Raw genomic sequence first — 26,214 nt, 5'->3', positions numbered from 1 at the left:
CACACACACACACACACACACACACACACACACACACACACACATACTATATGCCCTGACCCAAAGATTATACTACCAGATATATTACCAAAGAAGTAAAATTGAAATATTTGTCCAGATATACAAAAATATTTATAGCAGGTTGTATCTGGTCAAATTCACACTATTTGAAGTTGTAATTATGTAAAATGTAGTAACTGACTCCAGTCCAATGGAAATATGTAATCTACTTTCAAATAATGTGATCACTTGATAGAATTCATTATTCCATCAATCAGGACCTAACTGTGCTTTTTTGTGGTAGCAAAAACTGGTAACATAGTAGGTATTCATCCATGGGGGAATGACTGAACAAACTTATGATGTATGAATATAATGGAATAGTATGTCATTACAAGAAAAAGATAGGAGTGAACAGAAGAAATCAGAGAAACTTGTGAGAACCTATATGTAGTGATGTAGAACAAAGTAAGGAAAGCAATTTACAAAATGACCACAATAATGTAAAGGAAAACAATACTAAAAAAATATCAGAACTGATAAATGTAATGACTACTGCTAACTTTAGATGAATGACAGTGAAATATACCTCCCCCTCCTTTCAGTTGAGGCACAGTGATCTGTAGGTGAGGAATGAGTCAGGAATTGTCAGGAATGGCAAATTTGATTTGTTTTACTTAACTATACTTCTTTGTTACAAGGGAGGGTTCTTTGTGGGAACAGACAGATTATTGTGATGTAACAGTGATGTAAAAACTTTTTTAAAGTTGTAACAAAACTATATTTTATTTGAAGTTTTCCCACAATGGTTTTGTGTGTTGTAATAACATTATAGCAACATTACTATTGGTGCCTGGGAAGTTGGTCTGAGGTTAACATTTTGGAGGGCTGCAATTACTACAGTCCTCATTTTATATTTGGTATATAAAGACTCTTTCAAAGAAATGTATGACCCCCCCCCCCAAAAAAAAAGGTCCAGTTATAAAGACAGGAATAACCAATGGACAGCCAGTGTATTCCAATGATATAGTGGAAGCACTGTCCAGATCAAACTAATTATTTTTAAAAAGTACAAAAACTGGCCTTGAGATTTCATTAGTTCAATATATTTAGGCTAGCTATGGTAGTTGATAGTTTCTTCATTGCCTGAGGACACAGACCTGAGGCTTTAGACATAAGGAAGACCAAAACCAGGAAACTGTGCTCAACTGCTAACAATAACAAAAGAAATCAACCTCTTCTGGCCTACCACAAGTGACATAGCCATCATCTGGCAATGGAATGATCTCCTTGACCTGGGGGGATTGGCCCAGGTGCAGAGGAAGGTGAGCTCATTGTGTCCTCCATGTTTTTGGTGATGCCTCTGGAAATGGCATTATTAGACAACACAGGGATAAACCATTCTTTTCTAGATATAAGACGTAGCTCTCTAAAGCCAAAAATAGGCAAAGAGGAAAAAAAAGACTACTTTTAGCAAACCTTATGATGGTTTAGAGACTTCAGTTAAGTTGTAGAACATAAAAAAAACCCCACATAAATCATCAGTATTTCTGTATATCAAAAACCCGATACAGTAGGAAATGATAAAGAGAAATTATTTTTTAAGATAACTACAAAAATTCTCAGGAGTCTGCTTACCCAAACATAGATAGGAACTATATGAATACAAAACACTCTTTGTACAACTAATGATAGATCTAAATATTGGAGAAATATTAATTTATTGTGGGTAGGATGAGCTAACATGCAGTACTACCCAAATTAATTTACTTACTCAGTACCATACTAATCAAACTGCCAAAGGATTACTAAAGGTGGGAAAGAATGGGCTCAAGCAATACCAGATTTCAAACTGTACTAGTAGTAATTATTGAAATAGTCTGATACAGAGTTAAGAAATAGGTTGATTAATGGAACAGGTTAGGTACATAATATAAAGATACCAAAAAACACAGTTACCTCATGTAACTGAGATAAAACCTCAGTATTCAAAAAACAAAAACAACTGTCTTTGTTATTAACTGTTGGGAAAATTGTATTCTGGCAAAAACAAGGTATAAACCAGTACCTCAAACTATCTACCAAGATTATCTCCAAATCACTGATTACATCCAGCCAATTGTCAGCCTTGGATCACTGCCACCATTTGTTGCCTTCACTTCTATACACATGCTGCTAAATAAAGGTAAAGAAAATCATGCATGAAAATCATGAATGGATCCACTATAAATTTGTATTACATAATCTCAAAAGGGCAGGCAACCTCACAGCTGCCATACTATATATATACTAAAATCATACTATACATCCCTTATCAATTCACTATCCCATTCTCCACAATGATTCTTACAGCCTTTTCATCCTCTTTAAACCTCCCTTGGTTCCCCCTTCCCTAAGTCTTTCAGCTAAGAATCTTGCTTCATATTTTGCAGAAAAAAAAACGTCGGTTGCCAGGAACTTCCTCTTCCCCCCTCTTCCTCAATGCAGACCACTTATATACCTTCTGCCATATCTCCTCCTTCACCTCTGTCTCCTTACTCAGACTAAATAACCTCTCCACTTGCTTTCCATTCAATCACATCTCCTTCAACAAACTCTATGCCATCTTCACTCTCAATTATTTTCAATCTCTCTCTCATTCTTCTGGTTCATTTCTTACTGCTTACAAATATGTCTATGTTTTCCCTATCTTGAAAAAAACCTCCTACTTGATCCTTCCATCTTTGCTATTATCCTATATTTTTTCTGCCATTAGTAGCTAAACTCATCAAAAAGGCCATCTACAGTAGGTGCTTCCACTTCTTTTCCTGTCAGTCTCTTCTTAAATCCTTACATCATTTAGTTTCTGACTTTATCATTCCACCAAAACTGTTCTCTCCAAAATTACTAATGATCTCTTTGCTGCCAAATCCCGTGGCCTTTTTTCAATCCTTATTCTCCCTGACCTCTTGGCAGCCTTTTACCCTGCTGATCACTCTCCCCTCCTTGGTACTCCCTTTCTCTCTAGGTTTTCACTCTCTCCTAGTTCTCCTTCTATCTTTCTGAGCACTCCTGCCCCCTTTGCTGGTTCTTTCCAGCAAAGAACTCATGCACTCTAACCATAAATGTCCCTTAGGTTCTGTCCTGGGTCCTCTTCCCTTCTCCCCTCTATACTACTTCACCTGGTAATGTCATAAACTCCCATGGATTTAATGATTCCTAATCTCTCTGATGACCTCCAATCTTGCATCTCCTTTCAGACATCTCAAACTAGATGTCCAGTAAGACATCTAAAAATCACTATGTCCAAAACAAAATTCGTTATCTTTCCCCTTAACCTCTTACCTCCCAATCCCCACATCTTCCCTAATTACTGTAGAGGGCAATACCATTCTCCCAACCTCACAGGCTCACAATCTAGGAGTCATTCCAGATTCTTCACTATCTTTCACCTCCCCAAATCCAAGCTCTTGCCAAGACCTGACAATTTCACCTTTGCAGCATCTCCCCTTCTATCCTCTGACACTGCCAACCAATCTAGTGCAGGCCCTTAATCACCTCATCCCTGGATTATTACAGTAGATACCTGGTGAGTCTACCTTCCTCAAGTATCTCCCTACTCTAATCTATTTTCCATTCAGCCACTAAAGTGATTTTCCTAAAGCACAGGTCTGATCATGTCACTTATCCCTGTTACCTTACTCAATAAACTCTAGTAGCTTCCTATCACCTCCAAGATCAAATGCAAAATGTTCTGTTTGGCATTCAAAGTCCTTCATAACCTCATCCTCTCCTTTCTAGTGTTCTTATACCTTCCTCCTTGACTTGTAATCTTCAAATCTTCCATCTAGTGACACTGGCCTCCTGGTTGTCCCAGGAATAAGACACTGCATCTCAGCTCTGAGCATTTTCTCTGTGCCTCATGCTTAGAATGCTTTCTTTCCTACACTCATGCTTAGAATGCTTTCTTTCCCACACTCTACTTCTTTGTTTTGTTGCTTTTTTTTTTCTTGGAGGGGGGAGGGTAGGGCAATTGGGGTGAAGTAACTTGCCCAAGGTCACACGGCTAGTTTTGTGTTAAGCGTCTGAGGCCGGATTTGAACTCAGGTCCTCCTGATTCCAGGGCCAGTGCTCTATTCACTGTGCCACCTAGCTGCCCCCTATACTCTACTTCTGCTGATCTCCCTGGCTTCATTTAAGTCCTAACTAAAATCCCACCTTCTACAGGAAGCCTTCTCCAACCCATCTTAATTCTAATGCCTTCTCTCCATTATTCCCTGTTCATCCTGTATATCACTTGCTTTACATATATATTAACACACTGGCTCTCTCATTAGACTGTAAGTACTTAGAAGGCAAGAACTGTCTTTTACCTCCTTTTGTATCCCTAGTCTTAGCACAGAGCCTAGCACACAATAGAAGCTTAATAAATGTTTATTCTTTGAGTGCTTCTGGGTTTGTGTCTAGAGCATCCCTTTCTCTCTTTTTGATGGGATTGTTTTGTTTGCTCATTCTTCTAGTCTACTTCCTGACCTCAGATTTGAAATTAGGGTTGGTCTCCACAGCACTTCTAGAGGGAAGGCTTAATTAAGCTGGTCATGTTATTGCTTTCTAGAGGCTATTGAATATTGTGTTATTTCAGGATCTGAGAAATAGGCTGGGGACCTACAAGTTTTCAGTTTACTGTTTCAGAGTGATAGAACTGTAGCTGTAGCTGTATTGGCATGTCTTCAGTCACCTGAGAATATAAAAAGGGCTACCCATATTGGGGGGTCCAGGCACCTGAGACTTGATGGATATTCTGTTAACCAGATGCATTTCCATATGGAGAGGTGTGTGTGTGTGTGTGTGTGTGTGTGTGTGTGTGTTTCTGCTTCTATGTACTGGAGTGTCTTTGTTGATTCTTTTTCTATGCTCTTATCAAAACATAAACCTTTTTTTTGTCAACTATTAAATTATCTGTAAGTGCCTAGTTGAATCCTGACATTACACCAGGATGTCAGCCTGAGTCAGGCCTGCTTCTTCACATCTAGCACAATCAGTAATTAGAATGATGATGGCCTTGTGACCATGGATAAAGTGGGGTAAGGGGGATGCAAATACAAAGGATAAGGTAATCGGATGTATGTTTACAGCACCATGGCACCCAGGAAAAGGTGGTGTCTCCTCAATGGAACAGGAAGCAGGAGATCCCTGGGCAGGCAAAGCAATTAGCTTAGAGAGAAGAGGGAGGAAGTAAAGAGAGGAGATGTTAAAAGAAGGGTAAAGTAATACCAGGTGCAGCATTCCTTGGTTGTTGTTGACCATCCTATGTAAGTTGGATTGTCAACATAAGATGGAAAGTAAAGTGGTTCAACACATTTAACACCTAGAGACAGAACTATTGGTTTTTAAGGACCATATAAAAAAGGCAAAAGGGCAACTAATGGATCAATGGAGCTGGTGACAGACGAAGTAAAGGAAGTTCCGTTGATTGAGGTGCAGATTAAAAAACTGTAGCCATAACTCCTTAAGCCTGGAAATGGAGGAAACAGAGCCATAACACATGAGAATGAAAGAAGTAAAAAGGGAGAGACTTGGAAACTCTCACTGGTGATAAGAAAGCCCCAGGTTTATCCTGTTATTATACATGGAATGGGATTTCCTCCACTGAGGGAAGAGGAGTGAGCCAGCTTTCACCACCGAGAAATGACAGAAATTGAAAAAGAAATTTAAACAGCAACCTAATGAGTCACTGTAGCAATGCCACCTGAGGGTGTAGTCTAATGAAACTAATGGAGAAATTCTCTCCACAGCAGAACTCCATAGGCTTCAGAAGTTCTCTGGGAACTTACTTTTACAGAGTCAGCCAAATCAATTAAGGACTCTGATAGAGACTGCCCTTTGTCCTTTTTTTTAAGGACTGAGATGAGGAGTTACTCATATCTGGTCCCATAAAGATGAATTCTTGTTGCAGCCAGCACCCTCATAGGGAACTGCAAGAGAGGTGAAGCTACTAAAAGGAATGGGTTTGATAGACTGGACATATATGCACTACCACCATCCCTACATACAGCCTGCTAGAGCTTACAACCAGGGTGCCTATGGGACAATTAGATACCACCTTCTGGGTAAAGCCCCATTTGAATGGTCGTTTCTCATCAGGATGCATGCTGGACTTTTCTACCATGCCCCAGAAACCTCTTTATCCTGGAAGTTTATTTCAGCCTTAGAATCCACCCCTTGAAAATACTCTCTGTATGATTGACTCCTCCCAGAACCTCCACATATGGGGGGCACTTGGGCCAACCATATCTTCATTTCTCACCAGACTTCAATCCAGATGTCCATTATGCCCCTGCATACTGGGTAACTTCCTGTCTACCCCCTTACCTCCCACCTTTTCCACATCTTTTTCTGTGTTGCCTTCCCCCATTAGAATGTAAGCTCTTTGAAGGCAGGAACCATCTTTTTATTTGCTTGTATTTGTATAACCAGCTCTAAGCACAGTGCTTGGCCCATAGTAAGCATTTAACAAGTGCTTGTTGACTGAGTGGTGTCAGTCTTTAGCAAGGGGTCTTTCTCCCTAGGTGTGGGCAGTTCAACAGATAAAGATAGCAGTAGCTCTGAGGACAAAGAAGGCTGTAAGTGCAAATATATGTTCTAAGGAAAAGGGCCTGTAAATGGGAATGGGAATTTTAAGCTCTTCCCTGCCCCTTAATAGACCTAGGGGGGAGTTTGAAGACCTCCCCTGCTATGAAACTAAATTCTGCCCCCTAATAGGCTGAATGTAATCACATGGAGCCTGTGATGAAGGGAATTTGCTAGAGGGGAGCAGAGACCACAGGAAGCTTCCCTGCTGTGAAGATAAACTCTGCCCCCTGATAGGCTGAATGTAGTCACATGGAGCCTGTGGTGGGAGGAGTTTTGCTGAAGGGAAGCAGAGCCCACAGGAAGCTGGTTCAGAGCAAGCCAGACATTGGGGGAGAGGAGGCTCATTAAGCAGCTAGAGAGGTTTGTGAGTAAATATTGATCTCCTATTGGTTTGTGGGAAGGCTGAAGGATGCCGTGGCTCTCAGCCTTATTATGGCTTCTGAATATCTTCGGTATTGTGATGGAATCGGTTTACTGATTTTGGGATTCGGTCTTCTGGTGTCTAAATAAATGTTTCAGTTCTGTTCTCTACTTGCAGAATCTGATACATTTTGCGATCAAAAATCATGCGATACTTATAGTCATGGTCTTTACCGTGATCATGGGTGCTGTGGCTGAGGACTATGATACCTGCTCCTTTGGGGAAACTTGGATGTGACTCCTAAAACAAGAAGTTGATAAGAAGGCTAAGGCTGGTCAACTTATAGCTAGGGTGGGGGTGGTGTCCTAGTAAAACTATATAAGGAAATTCGGCACCAGGCCAGTAGGAGAGGTTCATTCAGAGGAAGTTACAAAGGACAGACCCTACTAGGGGTGAATCAAACTTGAATCAAAGTTCAAGCTGCTTCTCTTGACATTGTAGCCTCTAGGTGTATTGGCATGGTTTTCTGATCACTTAAGGGCCACCCATGTTAGATTAGGGTCCTTCAGACTTGGAGGATGTCCCAAAACCATTCAATTTACCATTCATACATACCTATCTTGCCAACAGATACATTTATATATGAAGATATGGGTGTGGGGGTGGCTGTCTATCCAAGCTAAATGCTGGCCTGTCACTGATATAACATCTGTTTTATATTGTTGAATGAGGGGCGGTCAGGTGGCTCAGCGAGTAAGAGCATCGGCCCCAGTGTTGGGATGACCTGGGGATCGAATCTGGGCTCAGATACTTAGCACCACACCCAGAAATAACTGGCCGTGTAACCTTGAGCAAGTTACTTAACCCCTATTGCTTAAAAAAAAAATTGTTGAATGACCTATGAGTCCTTCCTTTAATTTCTGTACCCTCTGAACAGGGTGCCATCCAATTCATGTCTGCCCTTAACACCCCTGTAGTATGTCAACACATTCTTCTGACCCAGTTCTTGACAAATTCCAAGCACAGGGTAACAAACCTCAACTGAACTAACACTGACCTTTTCTGAATATGTTTTCCATACTACTGAGTCAACTTCCTTTTGTGATAGGTATACTAAAAGTATCTCATTTAGTTCTAATCCTGAGGTTGAATCAGCTTAAATCATCTGTCATGTTAAATGCACAGTGGCAAGGTATATGGTACATCCCCTGCCCATCATGGTTTCATGCTAGTGTGGTGGATGGTATAAAATATGTTCTAGGGGTCTGGGAATAGCTAGGGGGAGAAATAAAAGGACTGATACCTAGAATTCTATTACCAAAGACTTCAATCTTTATCTTGGACCATCCTTTATTTAGCAAATGTCTATAGCTTTTTAGGAATCCAACACTAATGAAACAAAAATAAACTCCTTGTCATGATGGTACGCCTCTTAAGAGCACTATTTTTATATGTGACAGTCTAACAATCAATCAACAAGCATTTATTAAGCTCCTACTGTGCTAGGTACTGAGGATACAAAGAAAAAAAATATTCCTTTTACCTGGGCTTGCATTATATTAATGGAGACAAGATCATGTACTTATATAGAAATATACAAAAGATACAAATTAATTTTTGATAGGGAAAGACCTTAGCAGTTGAGAATGATCAACAAAGACCATATGTAGCAGGTGGAGCTTGAGCCAAGTTTTGAAGCAAACTAGAGGTTCTAAGAGGAGTGGAGTGACTATATTCCAGACAATGAGGGACTGACCAATTCAAGTGCCAAAACATGGGCTGGGGTGAATGGGATGTTATGTATGGGCTACAAGTAAGAAGGCTAGTTTGACTGGATAATAAAGTACATTGACAAAGATAAATAATATACAATAAGGCTAGAAAGTTGGAGTTGTGAAGAGTTTTGAATGCCAGAGTTCTTTCTCAACTCTGAAATTCCATGAGGGAAGTTAGTCAATAAATATTTATTCAGTGCCTACAATGTGCCAAAGCACTATGCTAAATGCAGGGGATAAAAACAAAACCCAGTAAAAGAGAGACTGAAATCTAACAGAATGTAGGCCAAGACCTTCCCTCATCTAACCAATCTTCAAAGAAAACTGGTTATTCTCTCCTTTTGACACTCATGCCAGAAGCAAATGCTTCAGATTTTTATGCCTTCAAATTCATACTCTCAAGCCCCTTCACCTCAGTGGAAATCCTATTATTTTTCCAATATCTAAATTACAAACTATGAAGCCAATTTACTTCACCTCCCTTCCTCCCCCAATGATTTCTCCCAACAGAAGGCTAGAGAAAGAATATAATTTATATAAACAGTTCGCAAAGGGGTTTTTTTTTTTCTTATAGTAACTGTAGGCCTAGAAAGAAGTTTGGAAATAAAGCTCTGGGAGGGCAGGAGGCCTTAATATTCTTTATCCTTACCCACCCAATACAATGTTTTGAAAATAATAGATGATTGTGGAATCACCTAAGGATCTAGTCCAACTATTTTGTTTTATGGTGGATGAAAATGAGTCCCAAAGAGGTGAAATAACTGCATTCTCCAACACCCTGAAGCACTTTTGTCATTCTTTTACGACATTTTTGTTATACTATCTTATGTTATAAAAGTGGCCAAGATCTTTATTACTGCAAAAGCTTGTGTAACATCTTATCAGTCCTATACCTACATAGTTCGCCAAGAAAAGCAACCTATTTTAAACTGTAACAGCGTAGCCCTTCCTCTCCCGAGTACCTAGGACAGAACTGCACTTTGCAGAAGTTTTAAAAGTAGTTATTGAATAAATGAATCATCTTAGTCTAATTCCCTAATTTTAGAGTCAAATGACGTTCAGAACAGGGCAGAATAACCATAATTGGAGATAACCTTACAAATCATCCAACCCCTTCATTTTACAGATAAGGAAAACAGGAGCCCAAAATAACTTAGAAATGGAATGAACTTTCCTGACTCCAAATCCGGTGTTCTTTCTACCACACTCATCTACAGTGACAGCTGAACGGCGTAGGGGATGGACAATACTAGAGGCTAGCGCAATGTCTATAATGACCCACAATGACTCTGACAGATGGTTTTGGAGGCCAGACCCTTCTCGAGAGCTGCGCCAATGGATCTCAAAAGTGGGTGGTCAGAAGGGCTGACGGGAGGCCCGTCCCTCCAGAAACATATTTCCCGACCATTCTCGCTCCATCCGGCGGTACGGCGGTTCCCAAGGAGCCGCCTCATTCTCCCTCTTTCCACCCATCCTTGCATGTTTCAGCGATTCGCCCGATTCACAAGGAGGCTTGGGAAGCTAAGCCCACACACTAAAGAAAGACCCAGCTCCAGCCCACAAGCGCCTACAGAGTCTAACTTACCGCTTCCTACCACCGAGACTGGTGCAAACCTTGACGACCCGGAAGACGAACTACATTTCCGACGGAACCATCGAGTGCGACACCGAGCAGGAGAGAGTGGCCCCACAATGACTTTTGCTTTCAGCCGGAAGTTAAAGCGGCCTGCTGTACACGCCGCGGATGTCCTGTCCACTTAGCCAATGGGTAGCTCCATGTTGGCGCGGTGGTCCTGCAGGGGCTTTGTGGCCCCTCGCGGGCGCCCTGGGAAACAATCGCTGCGAGAACTGTGGTGCCGAAGCTGGGCACCGGGGAGCAAGGGAGACCTCCTGAGTCCGGTTGGTGCAGGAGGAATTCCCCCCCTGGGGCCTAGCTGGGCCGGGGGGAATCTGGCCATGCAGCCTCTGTCTCTTTGGGAGGCAGCGGGTGTCGTAAATGGACCCTGCGGGAGCCGGCCTTTCTCCACTGCGGGCCCGCCCCCGCGAGGGACCAAGGACCCGAGTGGCCCCCGCGCGGCCGGGGTAAGTAAACCTGGGTCCGGGCCCAGTCTGCTGTGTTCCAAAAGAAGCTTTCAAGCTTCCGCGTTCCCTTCCCTCTTTTTCCCCCTTCTTTTCATTTTTTCAAGCCGCGCCTGGCCAGAACCCTCACAATAGTTTAACCATTTTCTTCTGCTCATTTTACTGATGAAACAGGGTTAAGTGTCTTGCCCAGGGTCACACAGCTAGTATGTATCTGAGGTCAGATTTAAGGGGAAGATGAGTCTTTCAGACTCAGTGGTCGATTCTTTCCACAATCCCAGAGAGGAGGCCGTTCAGCTCATCCTTTATCATTATTATCATTGATAATAATCACCTCTAGGAGCAAAAAAAGTTTAAAATGTTCATTTTGGAGTTCAAATCCTTTCATAACGTGACCCTCCCCCAATTTTTCTTCAGTCCAGTACCCTCCCCTCGGTCCAGTGACACTGGACTCCTGGTTGGACCTCGAACCAGATGCTCCATCTCCTAACTGGGCATTTTCGTGGCTGACCCCCATGCCTGGAATTCTCTTGCTCCTCAGCATTGCTCCCAGCTTTCCTTGCTTCTTCAAGGCTAAGCTAAAACCTCACTTTCAGTGACCCTTTCCTGACCCCGCCCCCAGCTTAATTCTAGTGCCTTCTCCCTGTTTATTATTTCTAATTTATCTTGTATGTAGCTTGTTTGTACATAATTGTCTCTCCCCTGTTTGACTGTGAGCTCCTGAGAGCAGGGACTGCCTTTTGTTTGTATCCCCAGCTCTTAGGAATGTATCTGGCTTAATAAATGTCTTTGACTGACTTAACAACGTGTTACTTGTTTATAGTACTTAAGGTTTACAAAGTTTCTTCCTATAATCCTGTGAATCCTGTGGAGTAACATCCACAAGTACTTAAGACTTTTTTTTTCCTGTGGGTTAGGACCTGTGATTTCATTGGTATAGGAAATTTCTTTCATCACTGGAGATCAACAGCTGTTCTGGGAGGTTAAGGTCTGTGTGGCTTTCTTTAGCCACACAGCTTCTATGTGTCAGACTTAGGACTTGAACCGAGATCTTTCTAACTCCAATGTTGACTTTCTTTTCTACTCACTATTCCATGCTACTTCTAATCTTAGACTAATAATAGGGTTTTCTTTTGTTTTCTAAACCACACACATCTCATTTATATAATCCCTTGTATTCACAAAGTATAGTACACATTACTTATGATAACCTTTTTAGGTAGGTAGTGTTGTCACCATTTTATTGATGAAGGAAAAGACTCAGAGGTTAAGAAACTTCTGCATAGGGGGCGGAATCAAGGTGGGACCGCCGCTGGGCTCCAACTCTCACCACCTCCAATCCATGTAAAAGGGGACTCTGAACAAACTTGGGAGCTACAGAACCCACAAAATGACACAGAGAAGCTAACTTCCCGCTGAGGACAGCCCAGCAGGCCGGCAGAAAGCGGACAGGGCAGCTCTCTGGGAGCCTACCTAACCCAGCTCCACTCCAAGGTTTTAGCCCCAGGGCGGGCCTGACTAGCTGCCAGCTGAAAGGACTCCAGATCACCAGCAGCTGTGGCGATCCAGAATTATCAACACATAGATGCTTAAGATCAAAGTGAGAGGTCAGTGCAGTGTGGGCTTTGGGACCCAGTAGTTGGGAGTGCTTTGCCTTTCTCCCCCTGGGCAAGAAGTTGCTGAGGGCTACAGCTCAGCCACCCTGGAAGCTTTAGCTCCTGGCCTGCAGAGTATAGGGGGACCAAGCGACCAGTCTGAGGGGTAATCTCTCTTGCTTTTGTAGTCTAGGGTGGAGGTCCTGGGGTGTGAGACCAGCTTGCCAGAGCATGTGGAGGCTTCAGAGAGGGCACCACCTAATACCTCCAGCAGCTGAGAAAACCCCAGCGTTTAGGACGAAAGCTCCCCTGTCTGGTGGCAGAGTCTACTGTGGCAAAAAGCCCAAAAGTCAAGTAATTGAGTGGCAACATGACCAGGCAAAGGAAGCAAAACAAACAGAAGAACCCACCATTTGGGGACAAAAAGGATCAAAGCATGGAACAGGAGGAAGACAGTGAAGTCAGAACTCCTGCACCAAAAGCTTCAAAGGAAAATATGAGCTGGTTACAGGCCATAAAGGACCTTTAGAAGCAGATAAGAGAAGTGGAGGAAAAATTGGGAAGAGAAGTGAGAGCAATGCAAGAAAATTATGAAATGAGAGTCAACAGCCTGAATGAGGAAAATACTACCTTAAAAAATAGACTAACTCAAATGGCAAAAGAGGCTCAAAAAGGCAATGAGGAGAAGAATGCCTTAAAAAGCCGAATTGCCAGATGGAAAAAGAATCTCAAAAGTGCACTGAGGAGAATCATTTCTTCAAAATTAGATTGGATCAAATGGAAGCTACTGACTTTATGAGAAATCAAGATGCTGTTAAACAAATCCAAACAAATGAAAGAATAGAAGGCAATGTGAAATATCTCATGGAAAAAAACCCTGACCTGGAAAATGGATCCAGGGAGAGATAATTTAAAAATTATTGGACTACCTGAAAGCCATGATCAAAGAAAGAACCTAGAAATCCTCCTCCAGGAACTTCTCAAGGAAAACTGCCCTGATGTTTTAGAACAAGAGGGCAAAACAGAGGTTGAAAGAATCCATCGATCACCTCCTGAAAAAGATCCCCAAAAGAAAACTCCTAGGAATATTATAGCCAGGTTCTGGAATTCCCAGATTAAGGAGAGAATATTACAAGTAGCCAGGAAGAAACAATTTGAGTATTGTGGAAACACAATCAGGATAACCCAGGATCTGGCAGCTTCTACACTGAGGGATTGAAGGGCTTGGAATAAGATATTCTGGAGGTCAAAGGATCTGGGATTAAAACCAAGAGTCACCTACCCAGCAAAACTGAGTATCATATTTCAGGGGGAAAATATGGTCATTCAGTGGAATAGAGGACTTTCAAGCGTTCTTGATGAAAAACCAGAGTTGAATAGAAAATTTGACATTCAGATACAAGAAGCAAGAAAAGCATGAGAAGGTACATGTCTTCTGGCAAGCTAGACTATACTAGACCCATCCTCCTGCTGGTGGTTACATTTTCCAAAAGTGCAGAATGCTCACCTGCTGCCACAGCCCTGACCGAGAGACCCAGGAGCTCCAACTTCTTGAACTCACTAAGCTGTCTCCAATGGTGGAAACATTCATCTCAGAATCACTATCTGGTTATTCTTTTAGCTTGGGAAAGAAACATAGAGCAAAAAAACGTCAGTCACAGGCTCAGGTTCAAGCTCGTTTAGATGAGCCACTGCTCTATGTGCCACATGGGAGCAGTTGCCGTGCTTCAGGAAGGGGGGTGAAGGGAAGGGCCCCAACCCTATTTCCAGCCTTCCAGAGAGAGGCTAAATAGTACTGCTTCACTCAGACTGAAAGAGAGAAACGGAGGAAGGTAAGGATCATGTCTTATTAAAGGTCCACTGAGTCAGTGGCCCTTCTTAGTGGACAAGAAGGAAATTGTTCCTCACTTCAAAGTGCCAAGACTTTTAGACCACACATTTTCCTAGAAATTGTTGGTGGAGTTTTTGCACCTAACCTATAAGATAGGCCCTACAGGTCCATCCCCATTCATGTTCCACGGGTTGCAATCCTTGCTATGAGTGTGTATTGCATTGAAAGTCTCATGGTCTACTGCTGATTCTTGTTCTAGAACATATATGACACTGCAGTGTTTGACTTTTTACTTAAGCATGCTTAAACATAATAATCTAGAGTAATTTTAGATTAGAAATTCATTCTTAACAGAATCATCTAATGTTCAGCCATGATTCCATTATGATAGATCTTTAAATGTGAAAGACTCATAAAAAATTTGACAACAACAGCAAAAAAAGAAACTTCTGCATAGGATGTGAAAAGCTGTTTGACCTTGGGCAGGCCACTTAAATGAACTACTCTGTGCCTTTGTTTGCTGTTCCTTAAAAATGAGGGGCTTAGACTTGATTGCTGGGTCTTTTCTAATTCTAAATCCTCTGAACTATTAAGACAGCTGAAATCATACCCAAACAAATTAGATGGTGATACCTTTGTACAGATTTGATTCAAACCTGTGTCTTCTGACCTCATGTTTGTTTCTCTTTTCATATATAGCATTTTCATGGAGCCACTATCTTTTGTAGGAGAATTAAATATCTTATAGGCCAAAATAATGTTTCATGTTACTAAGAGGAAATCATAGCTTTTATCTGGGAAGAAAGATTCAAGACTCATGATTTTTCCTACAATTTGTACTACTTGTAATCCTAAGGATATTATTTTAAATTAAATTTCAGATAACCTTATCTTAGATAACACACAGGCAAGATCCATTTCTTGAATGAGAAATCAATATGATCACAAATGATAGAATTGATAGTCACTGGAAATGAGAAGAGATGGTAGCACTTCGAAGTGGAGTTGCCTTGTATCAATTTTACTACTCCTTGAGGGACTATGACTAACATCTACAGTTTATTTTTGCTTGTATCAGAGTACAGTATTTGATTCTGTAGGAGTATTCCTTTGCATTTAAGCATCAAAGAGTAAATGGAAACATGTAAGTTCAAATACATTGTATCAAATAACTGGGTTGGTTATTGGGACTTATGTATATTTGTATAAGTATAGATTTTATTCCACTTGTACTCTCTTTAGTTTTATTATCATAAAATCAGTAGATATCCTATTATTTTTACTGTTGAAATTTCTGTCCTAGTAGCCTGTTTCCTGGAAGTCCCTGGCATTCACATTTGCTATTGGTGGAGCTTTATTGGTTGGAATGAAGTACTTCAAGAAAGAAAAGGCAGAGAGTATGTACATATCCCCTGATGGCCTTTAAACTGAAAATTTTATAATTATGTACTAGCAGCAATGTTTAGAACTTGTTCCTCAGAGATTTATATTTCAGTGCTTTATATTTCTTTTAGTACCTTGTAACATTTTAAGATCTTGCCTAAATCTATTTGGGGACTCATTCCAGGCTATTATAACTTTGTTAGTTTTTTAATATGAAAAAGAGAATGTTAGTTCAAGTCCTTGGTTACTTATACTCCTTACTGTCTGTGCTAAACCTCTTTTTCCTTCATGTCATGTATACCAGTCACTGCTCTCTCCTCAGAGAGCATAGTTTGCCACAATAATTTGGCATGAAAATCAGAGCCATCAATTTTGAGTTTCTTCTCCCCAATTCCACACATTGAAATCATCCTTCATTTTCTCCTCCTTTGCTTCACCCTTCTTGCCAGGGTCAACCCCTTTATTCATGCTTTTGTTCCCATCCCCCCCTTTTCATTCTGAGAGTTGATTCCTTTTATCATCTCCAGTCTCGTTACAGTCTTCTATTTTCCTTTTTCCACTGACTTCTTTTTTGTTCATTAAAGACCTTGTACCATCCATAACCAACCTTCACTTGGTCATGCTGATGGAATCTTAATAAAACTGCCCTCAGCCCCAATATTGTAACCTCATTCTAGGCCTGGCCCTACTGAGCAGCAGGACCACTGCACCTACGTAGCCCCAGCCCCCCTCCCCCCCCAATGTCCTTTGTATCTGCCTCACTGCTCACTGGAACGATAGGTATGTCCCTGAACTCTTACTTCCCACAGAAACAGTCACTGGTGTGTTCTTGTATTCAATCACAGTCATATCATCCATCTAGCCCAAGACAGGACCACAATAGCTAGCCAGTTGGAGGGCAGAATGACCAGAATGTTTAACCACCAAACCATAGCTGGGACCCCTCCTCCATTACCTAATCCCTTAACAAACCTCTCCTCTGTTGCCTAATCTTCCTTTTTAATATTAATGATACTCCTCTATTCTATGTAAATTTCTGTTGTGTAATTGCATCTTTACCCAAAAAAATCCATCTTGCTTTCTGCAAAGTTGCTGGTTCCTCTTGGAATTTAGCCAGCTTCACAAGAGGCGTCAATCTCATTAAATGCCTATACTTGGATTAGAGGTGGTCTGACTCTGAATTCTTTAAGACAGTTTCACCACAATACATCATGCAACCACAACAGTTTTTGGATGGGCAAAGCCCCTACCACAACAGTTTTTTGGCATCCTTGGGTGGTCCTGAGTCTCTGACTCTGACCTCCCTCTCCACATGGAGCAGAAGTCGATGATTAGGACCCCCTCTAATTCAAAGGTAAGCCTATATTTTCCCCTTCTCTTAGCTAGGAGATCCTTCAAGCACCTAGGAGGGCTTGACTGGATTGCTTGTGCCCTTGTGGCTAGCAAATTCCCTCTAGACAGAGGATGCTCTCCTTGGGAATTTTGTGGGGAGTTCTTTATGAACTCAATTCTTCATCCTTCAGTGGGACGCCACTGAAGAGATGAATGTGGCCTTATAGGGGAGATTTCCTTAGGCTTACTGACTCAGGAATAGCCAGATGAAAAACATTCCTTTTGAAAGGAGGACAATGGGGAAACTGAGTCAGGAGGGTCCCATTTTAGACTGAGGCTAAAATTGTCCTCTCAGCTTTTCCCAAAAGCAAACCTTCACCTGTAGCAGGATTCCCTCTGAGTATATTGTGGCATCTCTCTCAGATACTGATTTAAGGCAGACAACTATATCTAAATTCAAATTCAAAATAAAACTAGTTGCAATCCCAATATCTTTTACCTCAAATGGCAAGTCTCACCAATTATAGCTTAGGGCTTGTTTTTGTTACTCTCATGGAACTAAAAGAAGCAGTAAGAGTTTACCATGACTTACATACATAAGATATTTCATTTCTCAGTAAGCCAAGTTCGTTGTTTAGGAACTCCATAACCCAAACAAGCTTTTATTTTTGGGGGGGAAGGGGTGTTGATGACCTTGCCCACCAGATGGTTTCTGGGGATTTGGCAAGTTTACAAATAAGGAGAAATCAATAGGGACCCCAAAAAGGGGCTGATCTGCCTGCCTACCCTATGATATTCTTCTTCTGGACTGATGAAAGCCACATACTTTCTGTGTGGCAAGTCCTTTATTTTCTTTTTTTTTTTTCTTTGCCAGGATATTTTTCAGGGTTCCCGTATTTTATTTTTAGGATCCCGTATATGGTAGCTGGCACATGTGGCCTCCAGTCACCCCCTATAGCACTACATTGGAGGCAACCTTAACCATCTTCCTAAGAGAGGGAAGTAGGGAGCCCTTAGAGCTGCTGTGGGATCAGTTTTAAGTTTTAACATTATAACAATAATCCCAAATAATTTATTAACAATCTCACAATTTTCATAAGTAAGAGCCAACTTGTTTTAACTTTAAGACAGGATTAGCAGGACTTAATAAAATAAGATACCTGGTTTTAAATAATTTTTTTTCACTGTCTTTTAGATTCAACTAAATTCGGATTAAAAGTTGCTTTGTCTAACACTGTTTCTGCCTCACAATGGTCACTCAAGTTTTACAACATGAAAGAATTTTACTGTAGTGTAGAAATACAATAACACAAACAGTAAGATGACATTAATTGAATTTCCCAATCACATATAAAAATTATTGATAGAAGATTGGTTTTACCAAGTGTAGAGGTTTGTTGACTTCTGACTTCATTTTCTCATCTCCCCACAGTTTCAGAGCCTGGTTGTGGGGGTGGTCGATTTGGAAAGGAGGGAGAAAGAGGGTACCACTACTTGTGTGGGAGAAACTAAGGACCAGGTAGTACCAGAAGATTTTAGAGTCCAGCATCTGAATTAAAGCTCCAGGGGTACATTGTGAGGAAGGGGTTTTGGTGAATAAGGAGGAGGGTCCCTGAGGAACCCAGAAGCTTGTTGGTTGGGTTGCTTGGTTTCAGGAAACTTGGAGCAGAAACTCCACGTTCCAGTGGTGTGGGAGCAAGGACTTGGGGTTTTGAGAAGAGAGGTTCATCTGCTTATCTAGAGGAATGGGCTTCAGGGTACCCAGGGACCTAGAGCTGTTGACAGTGGGGCCCCAATGTAGCTGCTGTGCCTCCCCCCTTTTTCCTTTTACCAGGTTAGATTAACTCAGATCAAGTTAGATTAACCAGGGAGATTAACTCAAATTCCTTATTATTCTTCTAACTTTTCACTGCAGCCTTAGTTTAGGCTGACAGCTCAGCCAGGATGACATGGTAAAGGATCTTAATGGTTCTAATCTTTAACTGTATCCTCAGCTTGGTCAGAGCTAGGATGACAGGGAGAAGGCACTGTAGCCCTAGCCTGGGAAGAGCTGGGACCACAAGGAAGAGAATCTTGATGGTTGTAACTTCTCACTGTGGCCCCAGTCTGGTCAGAGCTGGATCACAGTGAGAAGGCACAGTAACCTCTTCAACTCTCTCACATCCCCTTGATTGACAAACTTTGTCAATTCTATCTCCACAATATCTCTTACATCCATTCCTTTCTCCAATTTTGCAGCTACTACTTTTTAGGGCCTTATTGCTTCTCATCTGGAATATTACAGTAGCCTTCTAATTTTTCTGCCTGTCTTTAATCTTTTCCTTTTTGAATCCATCTTCCATAAACCTGACATTGATATTCCTCCAGTGTAGGTCTTATTTGCCTGCTCAGGAATCTTCAGTTTGGTTCCTTTTTTCTTCTAAGTAAAGTATAAATTTCCGTTTGGCATTTAAAGTCCTTCAGTCTAGCTCCAACCTGTCTTTCTAGAACGATTTCACATTCCTCCCCTCATATAATCAGTTTTCTAGCCAAACTGGCCTACTTGTTTTTTCCCATGATAGTCTATAAACCACACCCTTGCCTTTGAAAGACAGACTATCCCTCTTGCCTGAAAACAGTCTCCTTCCCTACCTTTGCCTCTTGGAATTCCTGGCTCCTTTTCAAGTCAACTCAAGTGTTACCTCCTCTATGTAAACTTTCCTTATTAACATGACCCCTCTAATTACTTTATTTTGGGGGGTACATATTTGGTACTTATATATCTGTGTACATGTTGTTTCTGTATATTTCTTGAGGACAATTCCTATTTCATTTTGTCTTTGAGTTAATAGTGCCATAAATGCTTGTTGAATTGAATGCATTCTTACAATTTTTAAATCAATTAAGTTATAAAGCATAATTCTTTTTTTTTTTTTTTTTGCTTTTTTGGAGGGCAGTTGGAGTTAAGTGACTTGCCCAAAGTCACACAGCTAGTAAGTGTGTTAAGTGTCTGTGGCCAGATTTGAACTTAGGTCCTCCTGACTTCAGGGCTGGTGCTCTATTCCCTGAGCCACCTAGCAACCCCATAAAGCATAATTCTTACACTAAAGGATTTAGCATTCATTTTTTTCTCTCACCTTGTTTCATGAATATTACAAAACCATGTCATATATTATTTCTGTTTCCATTGCTAACTATATTCCTCAGCTGACAAAATGATGAACTAATAGATGTCCTAATACTTATTGACTGTTTAATTATTTTGTTTTAGAGTTAGAAAAGGAACGGAAGCGAGCCATAGGAAAACCTTTACTTGGAGGACCTTTCTCACTCTTGGATCACAATGGAGAACCCAAAACTGATAAAGACTACTTGGGACAGTGGATACTAATTTACTTTGGTTTCACTCATTGTCCTGATATCTGTCCAGAGGAACTGGAAAAAATGATAGCTGTAGTGGATGAAATTGGTAAGAGTTCATTCTCTATATGAATAAAATACTTACAGTTATCTAGTCTATATTTTTCCATATTATATTTCTTACTGCTGTTTTGTAATAGCTTATCAAGAATTTAAATTTAGTCATATAGGAACCTTGTCAGCATCAAATTAGTTTTGTTGCTTTGTTGAATCTACTAAGGAAGTTCATTTTCAGCCTTGTAAAAGATGATTTGTTCTTGTTCATTCGTTTTATTCATGTTCAGCTGTTCATGACCCCATTTGGGGTTTTCTTAGCAGATACTGGAGTAGTTTGCCATTTCCTTCTCCAGTTCATTTTATAGATACAGAAAATGAGACAAACAGGGTTAGGTGACTTGACTTAGGGTCACACAGCTGAGTATCTGAAGTGAGGCTGGATTTGAACTCAGGTCTTCTGACTCTAGTCCTGGCACTCTATATTAGAATGGTGTTACTTTCATTGGGTGCCATGATTCTTATTTTGATTCTTCTAGTTTGGTATTGAATTTACAATTTGCTTCAAAAGGTCAATGGTTTGACTAAGACAGCAACTTCAGAATTAGCTTTCATGTCAGTAAAAAGTCATTTTTTGTCTTTTAAAAATAGAACCAATTCCAACTTTTTATATAGTATCATTTCACAATATCCAGTGCATACTAATTTCTCAAAGAAGATATTCACAAAATATAGGCATAAAATATCCATACTTTTTATAAGTCTTTGATCTCACTTCTTTTTTACTCCAGAATCACATTTTCCAAGTTTTTATCACCATCCTCATATCCATCTTTGCATCAATGCCACCAAGTATTTTTTAAATTTCGAAGGTCTTAAAAAATTCTTTATAGAATTTATCTTTCTATGTCTCCAACCTTTCCAATAGATACTTAGCACAGAAGTCATACAACAGTGCCAATACAAATAAACAAAAAATTCCCATGAAATGATGTTTCTGTGTTGTCTTTGAGTATATCATAAAACCAGTTCTACCTTCATTTAACTCCCCAAAGGGAAACTATGGATCATCAGTTCTATCCAATTGTAGCTTCTTTTTGTATTCCAGTTTCTTTTATAGCAAGAATGTCAAAATTTATATAATTTTCTTCCCCCAATAATATGTCTACTCATTGTTCACTAGAAAGGAATCTCATACTTAAGACTGCATATAGCTTGGTTAATTTCTGTAGACAGTCTATACAGTCTGATGCTAAGACCCTCTGTCCCCCCCCCCCCTTTTTTTTTTTCTTTTGCTTTTCTGTCACTGCTATAACAGAAAGGGAATACAAGGAACTGAGAGCCATTTTATGATTTCTTTGATTTATGGGTTGCTTTGGTCAAAGAATGGTTGGGCTTTCTTATTTCAATCCTCTGATTAGTCTGTGATTTCATAGAAGTTGATACTCTCTCCTTAGGTGCCCCTGCCCTTACCCCCACCACACTGGGGTTATTTCTCCAGTTTTCTTGCCATTGCATGAATACCAGAGTATATGAACTACCAATTAATTATTTCCTCAATCTTGCAATGTGACTGGTGTATCTTTTGCAATAGTTGTCCATAATGACATCCTTTATTTTGCTTTCCTTTCCAGTTCTTGATTTATAATGTGTTGCAGTCCACTCATACCAATCATGTGCCTCTACCTTGCTTTTTTATAGCCCTCACATTTAAGCCTTCAGAGACTATGGTATCCCATAACTCATGGCCATGTAGTATCATTAGAACAATATTACTTTTGCAGTCCTTTCTAACTAGTAAAAAAAAAAAAAGTTAGGAAGATAGTAAATATCTTAAATCTGGATTGCTTATAGTAAATACTGGATATAAAAATACCCTAGCCCTAATTTTATCCTATTCTGGCAATGGTTCCCTTAGACTAAGATGTTTTCTTCAATTGAGTTTGTTTTAAGGCTAACTGAAACCAAATTAAAATTTTAAATTTGAAGTTTGTCTTCTTGAAGACCTAAATGGAAATTCTTGATATATTTGGTATTTGTATCAGAATATTATAAATTACTGGAAACTCTCTGCATACAGTAGGCTCACACTGTTGAATGTTGAATAGGCTGATTTATAAAGTAATATTCCATCACTTAAAATATCTTGGAAAAATTTTTGAACCAAATATTTTCAGATAATAAAAACTTGCCTTTGAAAATACTAAAGGAATAAATTCCCATTTTCAAAAATTTAAAGTGCTTAATGGTGCAGAAAAGGTATATTCTATCCACATTTATAGAGAATAGGACCTGAGGAGAGCAATATAAAGAAGCATTATGGATAAAGGGCTAGCTTTAGACTAAGTAATAGCAATTTTGCTGATCTATATTCACTCTTTAGTGAAATTACAAGTATCAAGTAACCAAAAGTAATTAGAGGATAAATGAAGCAATAATCTCCAAAGAGAAGCAGTATAATTAGCTTTTGAAAAAGAAACATGTTTGGGCACATTTAATAATTGTTAGTGGAAGAAATTGTAATTAATACTAGCACAGGAAGTCTTAAAAAGAGGCATGGGTAGAATAAGTTCTGTTTTTCTTGGCTCTTTGATTAGTTCTTTTTGCTGTTCTTAATTCCTCATTCTCTTCTTTGGTCTTTTTCTCTAGTTGGGTCACAAAATGGGCCACAAAAGTCGGGTGTATTGCTATGGCCCAACTCTCCAGTCCTTTTAAATGCACATGTATATGAACAGATGTCATGTATAATCACTTTTTTCAGACACCAGTGCAGAGCTTAGGAAATGCCTTTTTTTTTGCTGAAGCAGTGCTTATTATTGTTACTTACTATTAATGAATATTCATGAATATACCCCAGAGGGGTTATCAAAGGATAAGAAACTATATAGTTAAAAAATTTTGTATACAATAAATGACCTCCATGTAGTAGATGTTTAATAAATGTTTCATAAAGTGACATGCTGCAATATAAAAAGTACTGGAGTAGAATTCAAAATACCCAAGTTGATAGGCTACTTCTGAAGCTGTAAGTCATTCTTCTGGGATATGGCCAGAACTGGTGTTAGCATTTTTATAATAAAGTGGGATAGAATTACTTCTCACTTTACTGTTAGGTGCTTTCTTCTTGTAAAAAAAGAGTTGATAGGGATAAAAAGCCAAGAGCTAGAATGATAATTGTTCTTCAATCCTCAGTCTTTTATTTAGACTACTGAGTTAATCTGTTCACTAAAATTAGGCTGATATAAATGGTTTTTATCTCTGCTAATAAAAACTTTCTTTCAGATAGTATTCCAACTCTGCCAAATTTAATACCACTTTTCATCACTATTGACCCAGAGAGAGACAACAGAGAAGCTGTTGCAAGATATGTGAAAGGTAAAATATGCTAGTTTTATTTTTTTTTAACTATCATCAGTGGTTATAATAATATTTTACATTTGTATTATTTTTTATAGTCTTTTCAAAATGCTTTCATATGTATTAATTCATTTGAGGCAGCAATTCTTTTTTTTTTTAATTAAGCAATCGGGGTTAAGTAACTTGCTCAAGGTTACAAGGCCAGTTATTTCTGGGTGTGGTGCTGAGTGTCCGAGCCCGGGATTCGATCTCCAGGTCGTCCCAACACTGGAGCCGGTGCTCTTACTCGCTGAGCCACCTGCCCACCCCTAAGCAATTGGGGTTAAGTAACTTGCTCAAGGTTACACGGCCAGGTGTTTCTGGGTGGGTGCTAAGTGTCTGAGCCCGGGATTCGATCTCCAGGTCTTCTCAACACTGGAGCCGGTGCTCTTACTCGCTGTGCTACCTGGCCGCCCCTGAGGCAGCAATTCTTAAGTAAGAAGTAAAGGCATTTATTACCCCCCTTTTGCAGAAGAGGGAAATGACACTGAGGTAGTTTAAGTAACTTATTTAAAGACATACCCAACTAGTAAGTGGTAGAAGCAGGACTAGAAATTGAGTTTTCTGACATCACCCTCTCTAGTGTTTTTGTTTTCATAGCATTATAACAGTAGACCTTAAATTAAGCCATGAATGGTCTGGCATGGGGGAGAACTGGGTTCCCTTCCTAGTTCTATCCTTTCATTTTTAAAATCATGAAAGTGTGTGTGTGTGTGTGTGTGTTTATTTGTAAAATACAAAATTTAAAAGCATTCTTGGTTTTTAACAAAAGCCATTTCTTGTGGGAAAACATTTGTTAAATAAGAACTTATTCTATGACAGACTTAAGCTTTGGAGATACAGATGCAAACAAGCAAGACAATCCCTGCCTTGAAAAAACTTATATTCTGACAAAGGAATAAAACATTTATAGGGGAATTGTCTGTATGGTAATAGCATTACAGTCATAAGATTTTGAAAGCTAGGAAGTCAAGATGGCGGAGTAGAAGCAGGACCTCCCCGCTGCTCTGGCTTCCACCTTCCCCAATCCATGTAAAAAGGGGATTCTAAACAAACTTTGGAGCTGCAGAACCCACCAAATGACACAGAGAAGCTAACCTCCTGCTGAGGACAGCCCAGCAGGCCAGCAGGAATCAGCCAGAGCAGTGTTCTGGGAGCAGAGCCCAGCCCCACAACAAGGCTTTAGCCCCAGGGCGGGCCTGACCAGCCTCCAGCCGTAGGGACTCCAGATCAGCAGCAGCTGTGGCCCTTTCTAGATTTATCAACACATAGATGTGAAGGACAAAGTGAGAGGTCAGTGCAGTCTGGACTTTGGGACCCAGTAAGTGGGAGTGCATGGCTTTTGCCCCTGGGGCGAGAAGCCACTGAGACGCCAGCACAGCCAGCCAGCGCAACATGGCAGCTTCAGCTCCTGGCCTGCAGAGTATAGGGGGACCAAGCACCAGTGTGAGGGGTAATCGCTCTTGCTTTAACCTTCTTGGATCTGGATTGCAGTCTAGGGTGGAGGGCCTGGGGTGTGTGTCCAGCTTGCCTAAGCGTGTGGAGACCTCAGAGAGGGCACCCATCTAATACCTCCAGCAGCTGAGAAAACCCCAGCGTTTAGGACGAAAGCTCCCCTGTCTGGTGGCAGAGTCCTACTATGGCAAAAAGCCCAGGGGTCAAGTGACTGAGGGGCAACATGACCAGGCAAAGGAAACAAAGCAGACTGAAGATTCCAACATTAGACTCCTATTTTGGGGACAAAAAGGAGCAAAGCATGGAACAGGAGGAAGACAGTGAAGTCAGAACTCCTGCACCAAAAGCTCCAAAGGAAAATACAAGCTGGTTACAGGCCATAGAAGACCTTAAGAAGCAGATAAGAGAAGTGGAGGAAAAATTGGGAAGAGAAATGAGAACAATGCAAGAAAATTATGAAATGAGAGTTAACAGCCTGAATGAGGAAAATACTACCTTAAAAAATAGACTAACTCAAATGGCAAAAGAGGCTCAAAAAGGCAGTGAGGAGAAGAATGCATTAAAAAGTCAAATTTGCCAGATGGAAAAAGAATCTCAAAAGCTCACTGAGGAGAATCATTGCTTCAGAATTAGATTGGAGCAAATGGAAGCTAATGACTTTATGAGAAATCAAGGTACTATAAAACAGATTCAAAAAAATGAAAGAATAGAAGGCAATGTGAAATATCTCATGGGAAAAACCACTGACCTGGAAAATAGATCCAGGAGAGATAATTTAAAAATTATTGGACTACCTGAAAGCCATGATCAAAGTAAGAACCTAGAAATCCTCCTCCAGGAAGTTCTCAAAGAAAACTGCCCTGATGTCTTAGAACCAGAGGGCAAAATAGAGGTTGAAAGAATCCATCAATCACCTCCTGAAAAAGAGCCCCAAAAGAAAACTCCTAGGAATATTATAGCCAGGTTCTGGAATTCCCAGATTAAGGAGAGAATATTACAAGC

The 26,214-nt window shown here is 40.4% G+C and overlaps 2 protein-coding genes across 3 annotated transcripts in view; one reads left to right on the top strand and one right to left on the bottom strand.

The window, feature by feature from the left end:
* The window catches only part of ADPRM (ADP-ribose/CDP-alcohol diphosphatase, manganese dependent), a 20,123-nt gene extending 9,679 nt beyond the window's left edge, over nucleotides 1-10,444 (bottom strand). For both annotated transcript variants that reach the window (XM_069076789.1, XM_069076790.1), the window contains exon 1: nucleotides 10,334-10,444. The gene's annotated coding sequence lies outside the window, so the exon portion shown is untranslated. The remainder of the gene's footprint in view (nucleotides 1-10,333) is intronic.
* A 35-nt stretch (nucleotides 10,445-10,479) lies between these two features.
* SCO1 (synthesis of cytochrome C oxidase 1) overlaps nucleotides 10,480-26,214 on the top strand; it is a 33,751-nt gene continuing 18,016 nt past the window's right edge. The window contains exons 1-4 of the mRNA XM_069076791.1: nucleotides 10,480-10,830; nucleotides 15,560-15,650; nucleotides 20,219-20,416; nucleotides 23,644-23,736. Coding sequence (XP_068932892.1) covers nucleotides 10,513-10,830; nucleotides 15,560-15,650; nucleotides 20,219-20,416; nucleotides 23,644-23,736 — 700 coding nt within the window. The 5' untranslated portion in view covers nucleotides 10,480-10,512. The remainder of the gene's footprint in view (nucleotides 10,831-15,559; nucleotides 15,651-20,218; nucleotides 20,417-23,643; nucleotides 23,737-26,214) is intronic.

The sequence above is a fragment of the Petaurus breviceps genome, unplaced genomic scaffold, assembly GCF_028583685.1.
Source record: "Petaurus breviceps papuanus isolate PSGF00001 unplaced genomic scaffold, PetGlider_PUasm1.0 90925, whole genome shotgun sequence".
Classification (NCBI taxonomy): Eukaryota; Metazoa; Chordata; class Mammalia; order Diprotodontia; family Petauridae; genus Petaurus; species Petaurus breviceps.
This window is presented reverse-complemented; position numbering and strand designations above follow the sequence as displayed.